The sequence below is a fragment of the Neopsephotus bourkii genome, unplaced genomic scaffold (assembly GCF_033783945.1).
Source record: "Neopsephotus bourkii isolate Nb327-2 ecotype Australia unplaced genomic scaffold, CSIRO-AGI_Nbou_v1 NB_947, whole genome shotgun sequence".
In the NCBI taxonomy this organism is placed as follows: domain Eukaryota; kingdom Metazoa; phylum Chordata; class Aves; order Psittaciformes; family Psittacidae; genus Neopsephotus; species Neopsephotus bourkii.
In genome coordinates, this window is record NW_026901441.1 from 807,843 (window position 1) to 825,953 (window position 18,111).

An 18,111-nucleotide genomic window follows, 5' to 3' on the forward strand; every position below is an offset into this window, starting at 1 on the left:
AACTAAGATAGCTCATCATACCAGCACCAAACACATAGCAGCACTAGATGAACAGCAGAGCACTGTGACTTGCTCTGCTCTCTGCCTTTTGAAGACAAAAAGAAAGATCACATTTGCAGCTTGTAGAAATTGACAGTGTCACATAATTAAAAAAAAAGGAATAGCCTTGTTAATGGTATGCTAAAAAAAAAGGAAAAAAGAATAGTATTATGAGTGAAAGTACTTACATTTTCATCATAAACAAGGTATCATAGGACAATGCTATTATTACACATTCTGGTTGATTGATGACAAGGTATGAAAGGCTTGAATCATGACATTTGTGCTAACAGCACAGCTAATTAGAGTTACAATAAAATTACAATTTACTCTTGTTTCCATCCACACAGTTATTCAATTTTTGGTTAGACTGGAAAGATTTATATCAATTACATAGTGTTAGTATTGATGATGACATTTGCTTATCAGAAAAGGTAAGATATTTAAGGAGACCATCAGACATAAAACTGCCTTCCCCTATTTCTTCTGATTTGACCACATTTAAAACAGATAAACAATGGACTTATTGAAGGCTTTTCATGGAGTACTTTTCTTCCAAGGCTGACAATCTCACTGTCCTTTATATAAATAATGGCTCCCTTCATGCAAGCAGCTAATGAAAAAAATATAAAATTGACACAGACATGTATGTAACTCTTGATTAGTATTCACACACAGACTTAGAAAACCCTTAGACAGTTTTACATCTGCAACCAAATCCTGCTGCTCTTATGGATGCTGAGCAATCGACCGAGCGAAAGAGAGAAACCACTTATGAGGCAGAGAATTACTTCAGGGAGAACCTGAACCTTGGCTAATATGGGAACTTGGGATCCCATCACATTTCTTGCCATTGTTCCCATGTTGGCCATAAACACGTCTCTCCCCTTGAAGCACAGTATAACGTAAAGGCCTGTACCCAGGCACGGAGCATAAAAATGCTGCCTGAACAAAAATAAATGAAGTTATATTTGCATCTACATAAGTGCTGTTAAAGTAAAACTGTAAGCTGCTACTCAAACCCACCACAGTTGCTATGTCACCTTCTCAGTCACTTTTCCTCCTGGATTCCCTTGTCAGTGACAATGTTTCATCTGTTAAGAGGTAAGTCCTGACCTGGATCCATAGTCCCTGCATAAAATACACCAAAATTGCCTGTTCCAACACATACCAGAGATGACAGCTCACTTCTTGCTGTGGTATGAACCTGTTGCCAGATTTGTAAGCTTTTTCACAGGAGAAGCGAAGTAAGCGCAATACGAATGCAACTTGGTTCTGTCATGCCAGCTCTTGGAGTGCTTGTGCCTCACAAGGGATATTACTGAGGCTTCAGAGAAAGAGTCTGGTTCCTGGATCGGATACTGTGTGTGACCTCTCTGAACTGACCTCTTCACAGCGCTGTGGAGTACCTCCACCAAGGCAGAAGAATCAGGTTCTTAACTTGATATGCCTCTAAGGTGAAGACAACTGACACCCTCAAAATGTTTTCCTGGTAAATTACTCCCTTCTAACTATTAATACTGAACTGCAACAGAATACTTTTAGTATGCAAAAACCAAGCCAACCCCATTGTGCATAAACCCTGGAGTTTGTTTTCAATGCCCCTAGAACATCTTCCCCCATTAACATTTTAGTCATTTTGGAGCCCAGATTGAAGAAAGCAGATGAGCCTTGTCAAATAAATCCCCTCACCCTGCCCTGACCATGAACTCTAAAAAATAGCTGCTCAGGCAGGAGAAAAGATGGTTAGTAGGATAATTTTCAAAGCAAGAGTGATGGGTAATACTGATTTACTTTTACACATAAATCTTAGGTCACATCCATACCTAATTCAGTGTCACAGTCTGGCCACGCTCTGACAGAGAACACTTCATATCATCAAATGTAATCAAACAGCAGAGCTATAAATAAAGCCATCAGCAGCCATGTAAAAACAAAGCTAATCAAAACAGCTGAGACTGCTCCCTGGGAGAGTTTTATGGATATTTGAATCTGTTTTATAAACAGCAAATCCATTTGCATGTACCTGAGCTAAGATAATTCATCAATCTGACAAAATTCTGTTCTGAGATCAGAGAAATCATTACAAGTAAATGGATTCCCAAGACACTGATTTTTATCCCAAAGACACAAAAGCCACCATTAAACTCACCAACTTTCAATAGTGTTTCACACTGGTATTTTACAAGCACCATTTAAAATTGAAGTTACCAGTTAATCCAAGCTTCAAAAAAACAGAAACTGGGTGTCTGTTTTGGGCAGCCACTCTATCTTACCTTATCTTATCTTATCATAGATGTAAGATAAAGCAGAAAGACAACTGCTTCCTCTACGCTTAGCATTAAACCTCTTGAATGCTTATTGTCTGACTGCACTTGGGAGCTGTAAGCCATGATGAAACAGGAGAGGAGACAGCAAGACTGCTCAAAGGAGAGTGAAGCGGTTTGTCTTCTGCACAAAGAGGCAGCATCTCACATTGCCTCCTCATACAGACTCTTCTGATTGTTTTTTTTCTTCAGTAATATCCAATCTTGTATTTTTCAGAAGCTAGCAGGAATGTGTGGGCAATTCTGACTAGTCAAGCTTCCATCACACAAAGAATTTCTGCTGGGATTGCCAGATAACTAGAGCTTCCCAGAAGATAAACATCTCATTTCTAAGATTTCTTGTACAACAACACTTCTCAAGCTATCAGGCATCAGAAACTCAATTTTTGCAATACGAAAAATTACTATATCGGTAAATGAAATAAACTCCCAATAAGCATCTGTCAGTGAGCATCAAGGACTTTTACAAATACTATGTAGCTGCAAAGCAATTCTCAGGTAAGTTATGAGGAGAAATATACAACAGATCATCATAAAAAAATATAGCTCTCTAGTTTAATGTTTCATTACTTTGAATGTTTTAAGTCTATGACACTGCAGTTAAGTATTTGTAGACTTCAGCCTGAAAAAAATCTAAACAATTGTCAAATTCTAATAAATTCAAGGAAGTTCAGGGATGAACCTTCTAACAGAGACCTGAGGATATATAGAGGCAATATGTTAGCTTTACTGAGGTCTAAGTAAGTAACTATATTGAGGTCTGTACAACAGGAAACAGCAATTTAACTTCAATATTGCACAGTATTTTCAGGCCTTACTCAGAGTAAGTTATGTGAAACAACTGATATACATAGCACCCAACAATACAATAGAAATCAAAACAGATATAAACAAACTTAACATTTATACTATTGGTCCCCTTCTGGAAGTCATTACCATCACACCCTCAAAACCACATGCTTATCAAACTATGGAAAATTTGGCAGAATGTTAAAAATGCTGATGCAACTGTAAATATATGCCACAGCTGATAAAAATATTTTCACTTTGACAGCATGGGCACAATTACTTAGAGATGCCAGCCTCTCTGAGTTAGTGAGCTATTTCTTTCCTTTGTCTTTTCTTGACAATTTGGAGAAAATCTAGCAGATGCAACAAAGTGGCAAGTCAAATGGAGTGGCTAGAAATCACTGCAGTTTAATTTAAACACTTGAAATACCAGTACATGCACAAAAGAAAAGAAAAATATAGTGTAAAAATAAAAAATCATATTCAAAGACAAAACCTCCATTAAATTCTCACTAGTCTCCAACTGAATTCCTTAAAAAGAAATCATGCCTGGTATGGTTTGAAGAAAGCCATTCACATGCACAGAGAGAAATCATTTCCATGGGATAACCCGCACTGCTCATGAGAAACGTTTATACATGAAATGCAAGTGGATGATACTGAAGGGCCTAGCTTTGTCCTGAAGAAACAGAAATTCACTGAGTGCCTCAATCCCTTTTTTCCCATCTCTGTATATCGGATTGGTTGTCAGGAAGCAAGCTTGAACTAGCAAGTAATAGGATGTACTTGTTTTCATCTCTTCTATCTTCGTTCTACTTTAAGACTTGCCAAATTGGTTATTACTTACCTTAATTTAATTTATATGCCATCTAAAGTATGAAGTGGACTCTGGGCAATAAAAGTTATGCAATCAGAGGTCAAACTCCTTTGTCACACTGTTTACATTATACTGCTGCCCATTCCCTTCTTGGAAACAAAGTCAATATTGGACTGGCCAATAGCCCTGCCTAGCAGATATGCTGCCAGAGATGCATGTGGGAATGGGGCCAGTGGCTGTCCTTGCTTATGATATATCCCCTCCTGTCCTGCAATGTTGTTGTTATCTGGGTCTCAGCCAGCTGATCCTTTCATGATCTGTAGAAAGTATTGGAGGATGGAGCTGCTTTTAGGACTGTACTTCAGGTGTGCTCAGAGAGAAGACGCGCTGCACGCAGGGTGGCTGTTTTCGTGACTCTTACCTATTTGCATGCAGAGCTCCTACATGGGGCAACAACGTACCAACATGGCTTTGCAAAGCTGGGTGAAATTTTCCAACTAAATATTTTTTATTAGGAAAAAAATGAAAAATAAAAAATAATAAGGGAGATTCAGCAACACTGAAGTGTTTTGTGAACTGATACCTGCTCTATTTGATGCTGTCCGCATTTTATTTTAAAATGTCATTCATGTGTCTTCATATTTAAGGAAATATTCAAGCTGAATTGTGTCCTTTCAAGAGGGACACCATAAGGTAATACATTTCATATCATTTTTCATCCAACTTATGAACTGCCCAAAATCTTGAAAATTATTAAAAAAAAAGACAACCCTGGGAACATTTTTTTTCATAATTTGAGTTCTGCATATTTCATTCCTTATGACACACAATTCAGGGTATCTAAGGGGCATTATCTGCATTGCAGACTCTATACAGATATGTATAAAGATTTTTTATGGACATTAACATCATCAGCTGCAATAAAAGCAGCAAGCTTTATTGTTATCCTTATTATCATTATTAACCTTGAAAATCCCTTAAAGACACTTGATCCTCTTTTTGTCTTAGGTTACACTCACTGCTTTCATTTGGATTCTGTTGCTAGCAGTTCTATTCCTAGCCAACAAAAACACTGAAAAATCCCTCAAAGCCCATCTTCACATTCACATGTAAACTGCTAAACTAGACTGAAATAGTGTCTCTGAATCTTTGCATGCAGCTAACTCCACTTCTTTTAAACTCAGCCCACTGCTATCTTACCATCAAATGTATGATTAAAACACCTTTATAAAAGTTGCAGAAAAAAAAAACTTCAATATTTTCAAAAGTCAAAACTTTTTTTTTAATAAAACAAAACTATTTTATAAAAGATTCAGGATCAAATAATTTCTCGCCCTTAATGGATTTATATATGATACTTGTGTTTGAAATACTGTGCTGGATTCAAAGAAGAGTCTCTGTCCATAGTTAGATGTAAGGACCTACTTTGTCTTGACTGTAACTACACTGAAGCAAGCAAAATATTAAAGGTGATCTGTATAAAAAAAAAAAAAGTGAAAAGAAAAATTCAGTTCTGTGTTTGCAGGGAAAAATTAAGAGTGGTTAAAAAATATCTGTTACATGATTGCGAATTCTTCAGTTACTTGAGAAAAACAATACCATGAATGGTTTGTAACAAATAGTACAATGTACTGGCCAGATTTCAAAGTTCTCTTTCTACAAAATATTTTGATCTGCTCTGTGAAACTGTGTTACAGTTATTAAAAAAAAAAGAAAAGTATCAGGAAAAAGGCCATAGTGTGAGAAACTGCAAAATGCAACCAAAAACTTGGGACATCTTGAGCAGCCATTTGAGTAGATGATTGTATATGACAAGAGAGTTCTGCCTCCCCCCCCGCCACTTCATACTTGGAAAAGCCCTGTGCAGATCCAGATATTTCTATTCTTTCCAGTTTTATTTCTATTCTTTCAAGTTTTAAACTAGATAGCTTGAGCTCCCAAATGAATGCTTAAAAATTAAATGAGTTGTTGCATGCTGAGCAGGCTATCTCATTCAAACAAAGATTAGAGCTTATGTTAGTTAAGGAAAAAACTGCTCTGGAAAGGAAATAAAAATAATTTCAGGTCTACTAAAATTAAGCTAGATCCCCTTACTCTAAACAAAGGGGGCTTTTTTCTTCTGTGAGACAGGAATTCATTCCCGTACCACAGAATGAGAGCATTCTTCCTCTGGATGACTGCAGGTATTCTAAACCTTTCTAGATAACCCCACAAGTTCAAGAAAGTCAGAAGATGTGGACTTCATCAGGCAAGAAGTATACAAAGAGTAATAAAATTCAAGTCTAAGGCTGACATTCTCTTACAGGTAAGCATTTACGCAGAAATGTTTAATGTGAAGATAAGTAGACTTTTTTTCCCATTCTTGATAGTACTTTGACATCGCTCTATTTGCTTTCTCTGTCATAACTTTGGTATTATTTCAACTCAGTGTTTTTACTTGCACAAAGTAAAATTTGTGAACAGTGTGAATCAAATAAAAAAGCAAATAAAAATTGTCTTCAAACACAGCTCATTAAATACAGTCAGAATCACCAGTAGGTATTTCTATAAAACACTTCATAAAAAGTACAACAGAAACATACTGAAGCTACATGTATTAAATAGATTTGACATATTTTGAAATTATAGTTCTACAAGACATATATGACATAGCCAGCCAAAATCAAGATTATACTTTTGGAAAGCAGTAAATTCTCCTAAACACCATGCTATTTATATATAGGAAATAGCCCAAACTACTGTTATTACTGCAGTAATATCTCTGTTAAAAATAATCTAGGTAGAAATTGCAAATAGGAAAGCAAATGAATATTTTTGAGTACATAACAGTACTTAACAGAAGGCAGCCAAAATTTATGTTTCATGGAAAGGGAGAAGAGCCACATGTAACACAAACTCAGCAGAGCAGCAAGACATTGTTTGAAAATACTAGCCCTTATTAGGAAATCTTTGGAAGATGAGTAACTGGAACTGAATTATGTTTCTATTAAGGGTAGTGAATTCCTCAGCTAGACAGCACTGGTAAATAAAGGAGACTACGCTTACATTCACTCAACAGTTGCAAGGAATTAAGTATCATCACTAGAACAAAGAGTTCCTCTGACAAAAATAATCAGGTCTTTCTCTTTGTTTGCAGTGTTCTTCATCCATTTGCTCGTTCCCCCCTCCTGCTGTATAAACATTTGAGTACATGCAGGACCTCTACGAAGCTTTTGCTGGCTTCAGGGGACTGCGTTTTGCTGCCAGTGTGTCAGTTAAGTTTAGAGCCCAGATCTTGTCTCCCTCCCTAGCGAACCCTGCTGCAGCACTACAGACTTTTTTTAGCTTGGCTGAAAAGTCCATTTAATGTTAATCTCCCTTCATCCTTCTTTTTGTGCAACAGAGCCATTGTCCTCACAGATCACCACAACGACGCAAACAAGCGCTAAAGGCCTGCCTTGGGAAAAACAACAAACCGTACAGGGTAGGAAGAAGTCCCACAGAGATAATGCTGACCAGCAAAACAAGGCTAATGAGTGAGTTGCAGGACAGGGCACCACACTTCGCTAGGCTGCAGAAAGTTACTTGTCAGGGGCACACAGCCTAAGAAAAATACTTGCAAAATGTGCAGATTGCAGACAACAAAACGGGAGGTATCTGTAGGTAAGGAAGCTCATGTGTAAATGGTAGGTATCCTCGAAGAGATAAACACCCGATGCCAGCAAATGCGTGAAAATTCTCCTCTACAACACAGTGAATTACAGAAGGCTAAACTAAACCTGTGGCATAACTGCATGGCTGTAAACTCATGGGAATTCCGACTCTCAAGATAATTTCCTGAATCTACATTAGAAAAGTTGAGATCATAGCATTTCAACTGGATGAACAGGAGACGGCAACAAAAAAGAACATCAGAAAAGAAATCCTATGAACACAGCAATGGGATATTACATAAACCCCCCCAAAGTGCTATTTTGTCCCTAGTGTGTTAAATGCTTTGAGAGGTTTAAGATACCTCTCTCTACTGATAGAAACTTTACTGTAATTTCAAGACAAATACAAAATTTATTCATAATTTATAATTGTTCTTATACCACAGTTTTTGATGGTGTTGCCCTTTAGCTTCAAAACCTCTTCTGCTTCTTAGATGTTTACCCTCATTGCATTCATACGGAATAATCATATCCATGTTCAGTCTTTATTTTTATAGGCTGAACAAATCAGGCAATAAAGCATCCTTCAGGGTCTCAATTCCCACAGAAATCCAGCATTCATTTTCTTGAATGCTGAGTGACCAGTATTCCAGATGAGCTGTCAGCTGTGCCTCATTCAGTGATGTTAACATTTTCATAGTTCTCCAAGCGAACAACTTACCTGATGCACCCAGGATAGAATTTGCCTTTTCCCTGGCCAGATACTTACACATAGCTTACATTCAGCCTGTGATTTTTATTATATCCATGTCTTCCTCCTCCTCCTGTTTTTTCTAGATAACAGAGAAACCAGACTGCATCTGGAAATTTTCATTAGTCACTCTGAAAGGAATGATCTTGCAATCTGCATTATCACATTTTATCTGAGTTCTATTATTCTAATCCTCAAGTTCATCAATCCTTCTTCTGTATCACCTGGAACCAGCCTATTTTCCGAATCAGTACCATCAGCATGTTCTATCAGCATACACACTATCTCTCATTAAAATATTAACAAGATCTGCCTGTGATTTTTATCTTAAAAAGTCAGTAAGCACTCTCTGGCTCTTGTTTTAATAAAACCAGCTGATGCCTGCCTTCTAGTGAGTCTGCTCCTGACATCCAGTATTCCTTACTAATATTCATGCTTTCCACCCAGTCTAAGAATTAAGAGATGATTTACTGAAGTCTAGATAAGCTTTTTGAACTTTTGTCTACCACTCAGCTTTCTTATCAAATAAATGTAATTTTTAAATAAACACACTATCTTTCACAAACATAATAAAAGATATGAAAAAATGTGAGTTAAAAGAATCATGCTCAGAAATGCAGCTTTTTCATTGTTTATAATTGAAACTCAATCAAAATGAGTTGTGGAAAAAAAACAAAAAAACCCTGCCCACTGCAAGAAAAGGTTGTAAAAAAGTAATAAAATCATGAAAAGAAGCAATGGCTTTCTCAAGAAAGAAAACAAACAACCCCTCCTTATCCCAAAGGCCTCCACCCTCCAGCATATTTTACTTCTGATTTAGTATCTGCTTTACCTGTCTGTACTATCTAGACCTGCATGAAACCTCTTGCTGCATCATAAAATTACTACAAGGATGGACAGAAAATTCTCTCTGCTAGTATTCCTGAAGATTATGAGAATGAAAAACAGATTTATTTTTTCCTAGCAGTGTCTGCTCTGAAATGCTGTAGTTCTGAACCAGAAAGAGTGCTTTACTCTCATTAATTTCTGTGTTTCCCAGGCAGCGTTATTTTTACCACATCATAGCTGTGCTTGCTAACAGTCATGAAGTTCTTCCAGTGAACCATCATACTATCCACCATTGGAGGACAATTTGTATAATAATGGGGGGTGTGTTTTCTAAACATTCACTTAAATTTTGGTTATCCAACGAAACTGCAAGAGAAAGCCTTCTTAAGATCAGTCTCAGGAGGTGAACTGTTTTAAGCCAGTAATGGGGACAACATACATTCAAAGTCTCATCTTTCTCTTACATGAGATCATTAATATTTCTCAAGCAACATCAGTCAAAAACTAGTAAGAATACTGACATTAATGGTGTTGAGCATCTTGGAAAACAGAAGTAGTCTCAAAGAACTAAGATTTGTAAAAAAAAATATAGAGCCCGTGTCTCAAAAGGCTCACCAGTCGCATCTCTGGTAGTTTTGTTCATATTTATCTCAAAACTGTTATTTTCAGTCTTTCTACCTGTACTGTTTAGTATGTTTCAGATATCTTAGGTAAACATTCCCAAACTATTTTGCAATTCCTTAGAAATGCTTACTGTTAATGGTTTTGACAGGAAAGTCTTCAGAAGCGGAGTGGATAAAGAATGAAGTTCCTTTTTCTTTTAAAACAAACAAAACCACAGCCAGCCATCCTTCCATTTGCCTTAAAGAGAAAAATCCATTTTGCTGACTCAGCAGACAACTACATCAGGCTGAGTATGTCATAGAGATGTGGCACTACCAAATCTCTGATAGAAAGATGGTCAGGATATTGTGTCAGAATGGTTGCTAAGCACTGTTAGCTCTTAAAAAGAACAAGAGAAGCATGCTCCTCCTAGCAGATGACCTTTCTAAACCTGCAGCTGCTGACCAGGGGTTAGAAAGTAAAAGGATGGAACCCTTTCGCCTTCCTAAGGCGTAACTCTGCATGCACCAGGAGAACTGAGAGAGATCTAGGAATGGAAATACTTCTGTTTATTTGAGGTTGAGCTTTTTCTGTTCTCCAGAACTTATCTCACTGGTGACCATTACCTATATCCACTTTGAAATGCATTATTATGTCTCTATTTATGGTACAAATTCTGTAACAAAATTCTTTCCTCCTATGGCAGCAGTTTCTATCTTTTTAAAAACAAACCCAGGACCCCAAATCAAAATGCAGGGATCAGTACTGCCCTCCGTCAATTAGTGGTTGGGAACTAATATAAGAATATCTTTAGTGCAATAAAGTGCTGTATCACAAAATCAGAACAATAGATGATGCTTTCCTATCATAATCTGTTTTCCTGTAATTCTATAATTTAAAGTTTAGATGCTGTAATTATTTAGAAATCTGCAATTATTTAGAAAATCTGCAATTATATATTTAATTTTTATATATGTATATATATATACACAAAACTATAGGCTTGCAAAGAAAGCTAGAAAAGTTGGATTATAACTGAAATTTTACTGAATATGCCTGGAGCTATTTTCATTCTTCTGTGGTCTTTCTAAGGGCTTTGCTTCTCTTTTTTTTTTCCCTTTTCCTTTTTCTTTTCTTCTTTTTAACTGTGATAGCAGAGCTGGATTTCCATTAGGAATTTTGCCAGAAGATTACAAGCTGGTTTTGATGAACTATAAAATCTATTGAATTTGTGGGCACAATGAATAAAGTACAGTAAGTAAAGATTTAGTTATTTCAATGAACAGTTATTAAAAGTATTATGAAATCTTGAACACAAAAAGAAGATGCAGCAGAAAGACAGACTTTTCCTTGCAGATTTACACAAAAACAAAGCCCAATTCTTTCACTAACAATCTTATAAGGCACATATTCAGCATAAATATTTTCCAACAGCATTGAAAAAGGTTGCACAAAATAATGTGATTACTGGTCCTTTCTAAATCTAAGATGCAAGTGGATCTGCCCCATGCATGCAAAGCGGTCCACATGTGTATATATAGACCCATACGTGCATGCACAGGCTCACACACACACACATTCCTTTTTTCATTTGAAAAGACAATACAATCTTAGAAATAATAGCTACCTAGTACCAGTTTCATATACGTCACTTCCATTTTTATATAAGATTAAACTTGTACAGTATGCTAAAAGCAAGAATTGCTTACAGAAAGTAAAATTCAGCCCTTATTGACAATTTCTTCAAATGAAAACAAGAAAGATGGAAATTAATTTTACTGTTTTTGAAGACAGTAGTCAACCAGAATTTCAGGTCTACATGTTCTACAAAAACATGGAAGCTCCAATTTTCAAGAAATACCCGACCTTTTGTTTTATTTCTTCTTTTCTGAGTCTTCAGAAACAAAGGACTGCATTATGTCACACAGACCTGACTTCCAGTCACGCAAGTCATAGGGAAAAAAATTAAACTGACAAAGATAGGAAAAAGTAAGGAGGCTGCACATACATTTCTGTATTTTTCATACTTCCTTTAAAATACCTGCTCTGTGTCAACAGCATACCTTCACTTGCTGAAGATCTATAAGAAAAGTTCATACTTGATACCATTTTTTGGAGGCCTGTACACCTCCACACCAGTTTTAAAACTCAGAATTTGGCTATTAGAACCGATTTTCACAACATCAATTTTAAGGACCTTGTTTATATTATACTGTCAAAACAGATGTGTTTTAAATCTCAGTAGTGGAGACATTACTAAGATACTTAGGCATAACACATTAAAATGAATGAGACCTTTTCAGATTTCTCCTTCTCTCTTGTACACTACAGGAAGGAAGGAAAGTGGGTGCCTGATTTAGACCATGAGTATCTACTCTCCAGCAAAAAAACTATCAAGTGTTATACTGCTCTAAAAAATGTATTAATTCAACTCACTGATCTGTGACATAATTTAATTAATAAAATCGTGACTGATAATACGTGCCACATTTTATTTGCTCTGCTTACAGATAGTACTGTTTGCCTGAGCCATAGAAAGGCAAAGTAAATATCACTTTCAACTCTGTTTTACAATCATAAATAATACATAATCATACTTTTTATATTTGATTTGCTGTTTGAGTTTCATTATAACTTTAGGTGCGCCGTTCCTTGCAAAATTCCCATTGCTTTGAAATTTACACCAAGCAAAATTTGGAGAGCTAGAGTATCTTGATGAATGGGAACATCTGAGCTTTAAACAGATAATGGTGAAAAGTGTTTCAAAGTCACAGGTTAGATTTTAAGTTATTTATTGACTTCACTGAGTTAGGGTTCATGCAAGGGAAATGTTTAGCAGCCCCCTGTGCCTTCCTTTTAGGCATACAGCCCTGGTTCCTGGTCAGAGCTGCACTACTGAGTAAGATGAAATAAAGACTTGCTCTGTCATGGCAATTCCTATTTCAGTGACATTTAGGAGTTAAAAGGAAACCTAGATCAAAACACAAAAACATTCTGGAAAATACTTAAAATGATTTCTTCATAGTAAGTGGAGTAAAACACCAACCTAAAATCCTGTCTGTAGTACAGTAACACTTTTTGTTACTTTAAGAGCACGTCATTAATTCTGATGCATCTAATTTACCATCTTCCCGTATAAATAATATTCAGGCATGGCAAATTTTTGAGCAACATAATATCAGCTATAGTTCTGGCCTGCAAAGACACCTACTACATCTATCATTTAGTCCAACTACATGAAAACATTCTATCTGGATCAAAATTCATACATGAGCTGTGTACAAAAGTTATTTACAATCCTTTTTGTTAACACTGACCAAACTTCACATTTAAAAGAATCACTTCCACTGCTCATCTGGCAACAAAAGAAAAGCAAGGTAAAAGGGTAAGGTGATAGTTGATGACATAAATAAACAATATTGTTACTTACCTTAGATTAGATTGCCCTGACTATCTGAGAGGGTTGCTGCTATATGTGTGCATACGCTTTCTATGATAGGCTGAAGCATTTCCTCTTTCTTTTCCTTCTTTTAGTAAGAAACCCCCCCTAGGCCAGATCCTGCTCCCACTGAAGACAAGAGCAAAAATCTTCACTGGGGTTCAATAGGAGCAGAACGGGGATTTTAAAGCAGGGTTTTTTTTCCTTTTGTATCTTTCAGCATGAGCTTTTGTTCCTTCAGGCTATGCAGATATGAACCTTTTAAGATTTCTGAAGACGCAAAAAAGAACTGGAAGTCTTATGTTCCTAATGAAGCATCATGCTGTCATCTAATTTATCTGAAATCATTGACCCCAAATTGCCACTGTTGTTTTTAAGAAAAAATACTGCATTTAATCTAGACTAAGAAATCAAAGGAAGTTTCTGACAACATTTGTTGCCACTGCAGGTACAACTTATTATCCAAGTTATATAACTGCCACTCATTTGCTCAGATTTCAATTCCACCGTTTGTACTCAACTCTTGTGCTAGAAGAAATTCCATATCCATAAAAATCTGCTCTTAGTTGAACCATTATCTGTTCATACCCACATGCCTCTTTTTGCATTTCCTTGCCTACCTTCAAAGCCTAAGAAGGCTTTGAAGCGATAAAAAGGTTTTTCATTGATCAGGACAGAAAGTTTTTACAGTACATATTCTAAAAAGCATTAGTATACTGTTTCTTGCAGACGTCAAAGAAAAGCAATATCTTAGAAATTTATTCACAGCTGGAAAATCTTATCTCCTGAGTGATCTATATCCTTATTCATGTAACACAGATGCCACGGATGAAATAACCACTTTCGGTGAACGTCCTATTTCCGAAGAGCGTGTGTCTCACTCACCTGTTTGGCTAAGTTGAGATGTGCTTCTGCTCCTTCGAGACACTATGGCAACCACTTTGGCACTAAGGCTGGAACGCCTTTTCTTCCCACCTGTTCCAACCATGCCGACAGCCGTGTCTGACTGACTCCCGTCATTGTGCTCCAGCTTATACATCTCTCCACTCACACTTGTGCTCTTAGTGATTCTCCCTGAAGTCCCCATCCGTCTGCCTTGCATTTTAGAAGTAAATGTACTACAGTTACAAAGTAAAAACAAACATGTTAATTTGTCTGTGCAATACCATTTCCAAAAGCATTTTTTTAAATCAGTAAATTAAAGTCTTGATACATTTTCATTTATTTGATTCACAAATAAAAGGTTAATTTGGTGCTCCTCAGAGTATATATTTCCAGTATTATAATTTGTTCTTCACTTCTTTTAGGGAAATAAATAAAATGAACACTTCCCCATGTTTGTCAAAGTGACAGAGAGACACACATTTAAAAGTCATGTGGAGCCTTACTATCTATATTCCCAGAACTCAGAAAGCAATAAACCAACAATTTGGACATTTATTTATTGGACAAAAGAAAATGAGTGTGGACTAAGAGAATATATGTAGGTATCCTATTGGCACAGCTCACTAAAACCTTAAGACCTAATAGATATGAAGATGTCATCTTCTGTATTTTCATACTTCACAGAAAGAGATAATATGTAGTATTTTTTACATTTTCACTCTCTCACTTCTTTAAATGTAAATGCAATAATCACAGTATGAAGGCAAAATAATTTTAATACAAAACACCTAGTAATCCCCTAGAGTTTTCACTGACTGACACAAAGATTAATTGCTCTGGCAGTTCTGTTTGATTTTCTTTAGCTATCGCATTGCTTTTGAATGTTTCTATACAAAACCATTTTCTGCTCCTGCACATACAGGCTGTATAAAGTGTTCTGAAACACGCTTTAGAGAACAATCTCAAATATGCACAGGACATACCAATACATGCTCCTAACGTGACTGCAACCAAGCAATGCCCTAGCTCCAACGTCTATACAAAAATAGTTATCACTCTGCAGAGACCCAGAAATTTAAGCTGCAGCCTGACTCACTTCAAACGTAGTTATTAAATCAGGCTAGTAAATGGGAAATTAGAATCATAGAATAGTTAGGGCTGGAAAGGACCTTAAGATCATCAAGTTCCAACCCCCCTGCCATGGGCAGGGACACCTCACACTAAACCATGTCACCCAAGGCTCTGTCCAACCTGGCCTTGAACATCACCAGGGATGGAGGATTCAGTTTCCTTGGGCAACCCCTTCCAGTGCCTCATCACCGCAACAGTAAATAATTTCCTCCTTATATCCAATCTAAACTTCCCCTGTTTATGTTTTAACCTGTTACCCCTTGTCCTGTCACTACAGTCCCTAATGAAAAGTCCCTCCCCAGCATCCCTGTAGGCCCCCTTCAGATACTGGAAGGCTGCTATGAGGTCTCCACACAGGCTTCTCTTCTCCAGGCTGAACAGCCCCAACTTTCTCAGCCTATCTTCATTTGGGAGGTGCTCCAGTCCCCTGATCATTCTCATGGCCCTCCTTTGGACTTGTTCCAACAGATCCATGTCCTTTTTATGTTGAGGACACCAGAACTGCACACAATACTCCAAGTGAGCTCTCATGAGAGCAGAGTAGAGGGGCAGGATCACTTGATCTTGTATTACTTCTTAGTAGACCTATTGTTAACATATTAATTTAGGGGTTTTTTTTATTTGTTTTTTTTGATAGTTTTGTAATTTGAAATCAAATTTTGAATGTATTTGTTGAGCAACAGTCCTGCTGTCCCTCCCAGCAGGTTCCCTTCACAGCAGATGTGATGGCCTGCTCTTGTCTCCCTCCTCCACATGAGAAATATAGAGGTCAGAAGTGTAGGCTTCTTTATGTCATGACAAGCTTCAGACAGATAGGAAATGTTGCTATCTTCTGTAGCAGAACTAACATCCCATCATTATGGATCTGGGCCCTGCTAAAGCTTAAATCAGTCCTGTCCAAAGACAGATTCAGGAAAGCATAAAATAACATACACTGAAATTGTTTTACTGACAGTTACCAAGATTTTCTAATGCGTGACCATAGGTTAGAGCTGATAAAAATAGACAATATTTTTTGATGAAGAAACTGCAAAAGTAAAGGCTTTGGACAGACAACCTTTGTAGAGAGGCCATTATCAATTTCTGCATAGGCTTGTAACTATTTGCAGCACTTAGGATCTGCTCCTCTTAAGTACAGAAAAGAAAAAACAGCAACCACCTTCAAACAGGAGGAGGTGTTGCAATGCACTGAATTACTTAAGAATACATTTTTGTGAACCATCTTAAGCACAATGAACCTATCTATCCCTCTGCATCTGACCTTTACTATCCTCCTGCCTCTTTAGTGACTAGCTTTAAGGTTTATGTGGCAAAAATAAAATGACATATGTATGTTGATGTTTCTATGTAAAAAATTCCTTTGTATTTTGTTGTAGATCTCCTCCAGCACACACTCCCTCACATGTATATGGGTGCATATACATGTGATTCCATCATTCTATGAAGAATTTCAACTTCACTTTTTGTTCATTAAAAAAAAACAACCCCAAACCCAAAATAAAAATACCATCTTTCACAAATATGCAGCTACAAAGAGATTTTGTGTGAGGCAAATGAGTTCTATTCACTGAAAAATAGTATCAAATTGAGAAAAAATGCCCTAAAATATTTCCCATTTTCAAAACAGAGTCTCAGTTGTTTTGCCTTGTTTTTTAAGGGAGATAAAAATTAATGTCTTGGCTTAAATAGAGAGTCACAGCCCTAACACAGTAGAATGTTTATTTGATAGGCTACATATACTACTGCTTTTAAAAGTTGCAATGATCACTAAACGAGGATAGTTTTATGGTTGGTCACAGAATGCAATAGCCTAAACTTGCAAAACATCTAACCTAGCAGCTACATTTTTGTTTTATTTTGTTTTGTATGAAGTAACACAGATTTCTTTCTTTACCTCTCCACGAACGCTGCAACATGAAAAAGCCATGAACTGGGATTACCAAATAGGAATAATTATTTTTCAAATAGCAAAGAAATTAAAAAAGAGAAAAAAACCAGTGATGGACAATTAATGCTGAAAATTCTGATAAAAATATTTTTCCAGAATTTGAGAAGATTTATTGGAGTTTACCTTTGGGGCTAGACACTGCTCCGTAGCTCTACCACAGAATTTTGGCTATGGCCACAGAATCTTAAGAAATGTTTTCTCTTTAAGAAGAAGTGATGCTACTAACTTGCACGCTTATTAGGAAAACCTTAAAACTAAATATCAGATGTACAGTGTGATAATACTGTCTGAATACACAGTCAACCTTCACCATTAGCCTAGATTGCTGTCACACAATCCCCATAGCATACAGAAACCTTGATCCTTAATTCACTATATCAGGGTTTGCCAACATCATTCTGCATCAGCTAGTTTCCAGCACTGAGTCCCTTTTCCTCTGCTGCTGAGGAAACAAGACCTCACAATTGTGCCCATAGGGTGGTAGAAGGCAATGCCATTGACTGGTTTGCTTCCCTAGAGGACTCTGTCATTTCAAAGAAAGAGCAGACCAAAAGTAAAACCTGATACTTGGAGGGGCAGAATCACACATGCCTCATTTTCAGGGGTCCTACTTTCTACTGTGATCAGACATGAATAATTCCTTTCCACTTGGATAATTCCTTTCCAGCAGCACTTGGAATTGGATTTCAGTGACTATTTCTGTGACGCTACTCAAAGCTTTCTGGAGTCACCTTGTTCCAATTTTGAGCCATGGGTTTGTTGTCAATTCTGGAACTCTTGAGTTTACGCACTAATAATTCAGTAAGAGAGGGAAGAAACTGAAAATACTTCTGTTAAGAGCATCTGTTGACATTTGAGTATTTTGACATATTTGCTGACATGCTAATCTATAAATGAATAATTTACACAGATAAACTATAAA

At 36.8% G+C, this 18,111-nt stretch overlaps 1 protein-coding gene across 25 annotated transcripts in view; it reads right to left on the reverse strand.

Annotated features, from left to right (window-relative positions):
- Window positions 1–18,111, reverse strand: part of RIMS1 (regulating synaptic membrane exocytosis 1) — a 298,538-nt gene that overhangs the window by 26,923 nt on the left and 253,504 nt on the right. For 20 of the 25 annotated variants that reach the window (XM_061358529.1, XM_061358527.1, XM_061358553.1 and 17 more), the window contains one exon: window positions 14,111–14,343. The exons of the other annotated variants lie outside the window; for them this stretch is intronic. In XM_061358529.1, the coding sequence (XP_061214513.1) occupies window positions 14,111–14,343 (233 nt within the window). The remainder of the gene's footprint in view (window positions 1–14,110; window positions 14,344–18,111) is intronic. 25 annotated transcript variants of the gene reach the window in all.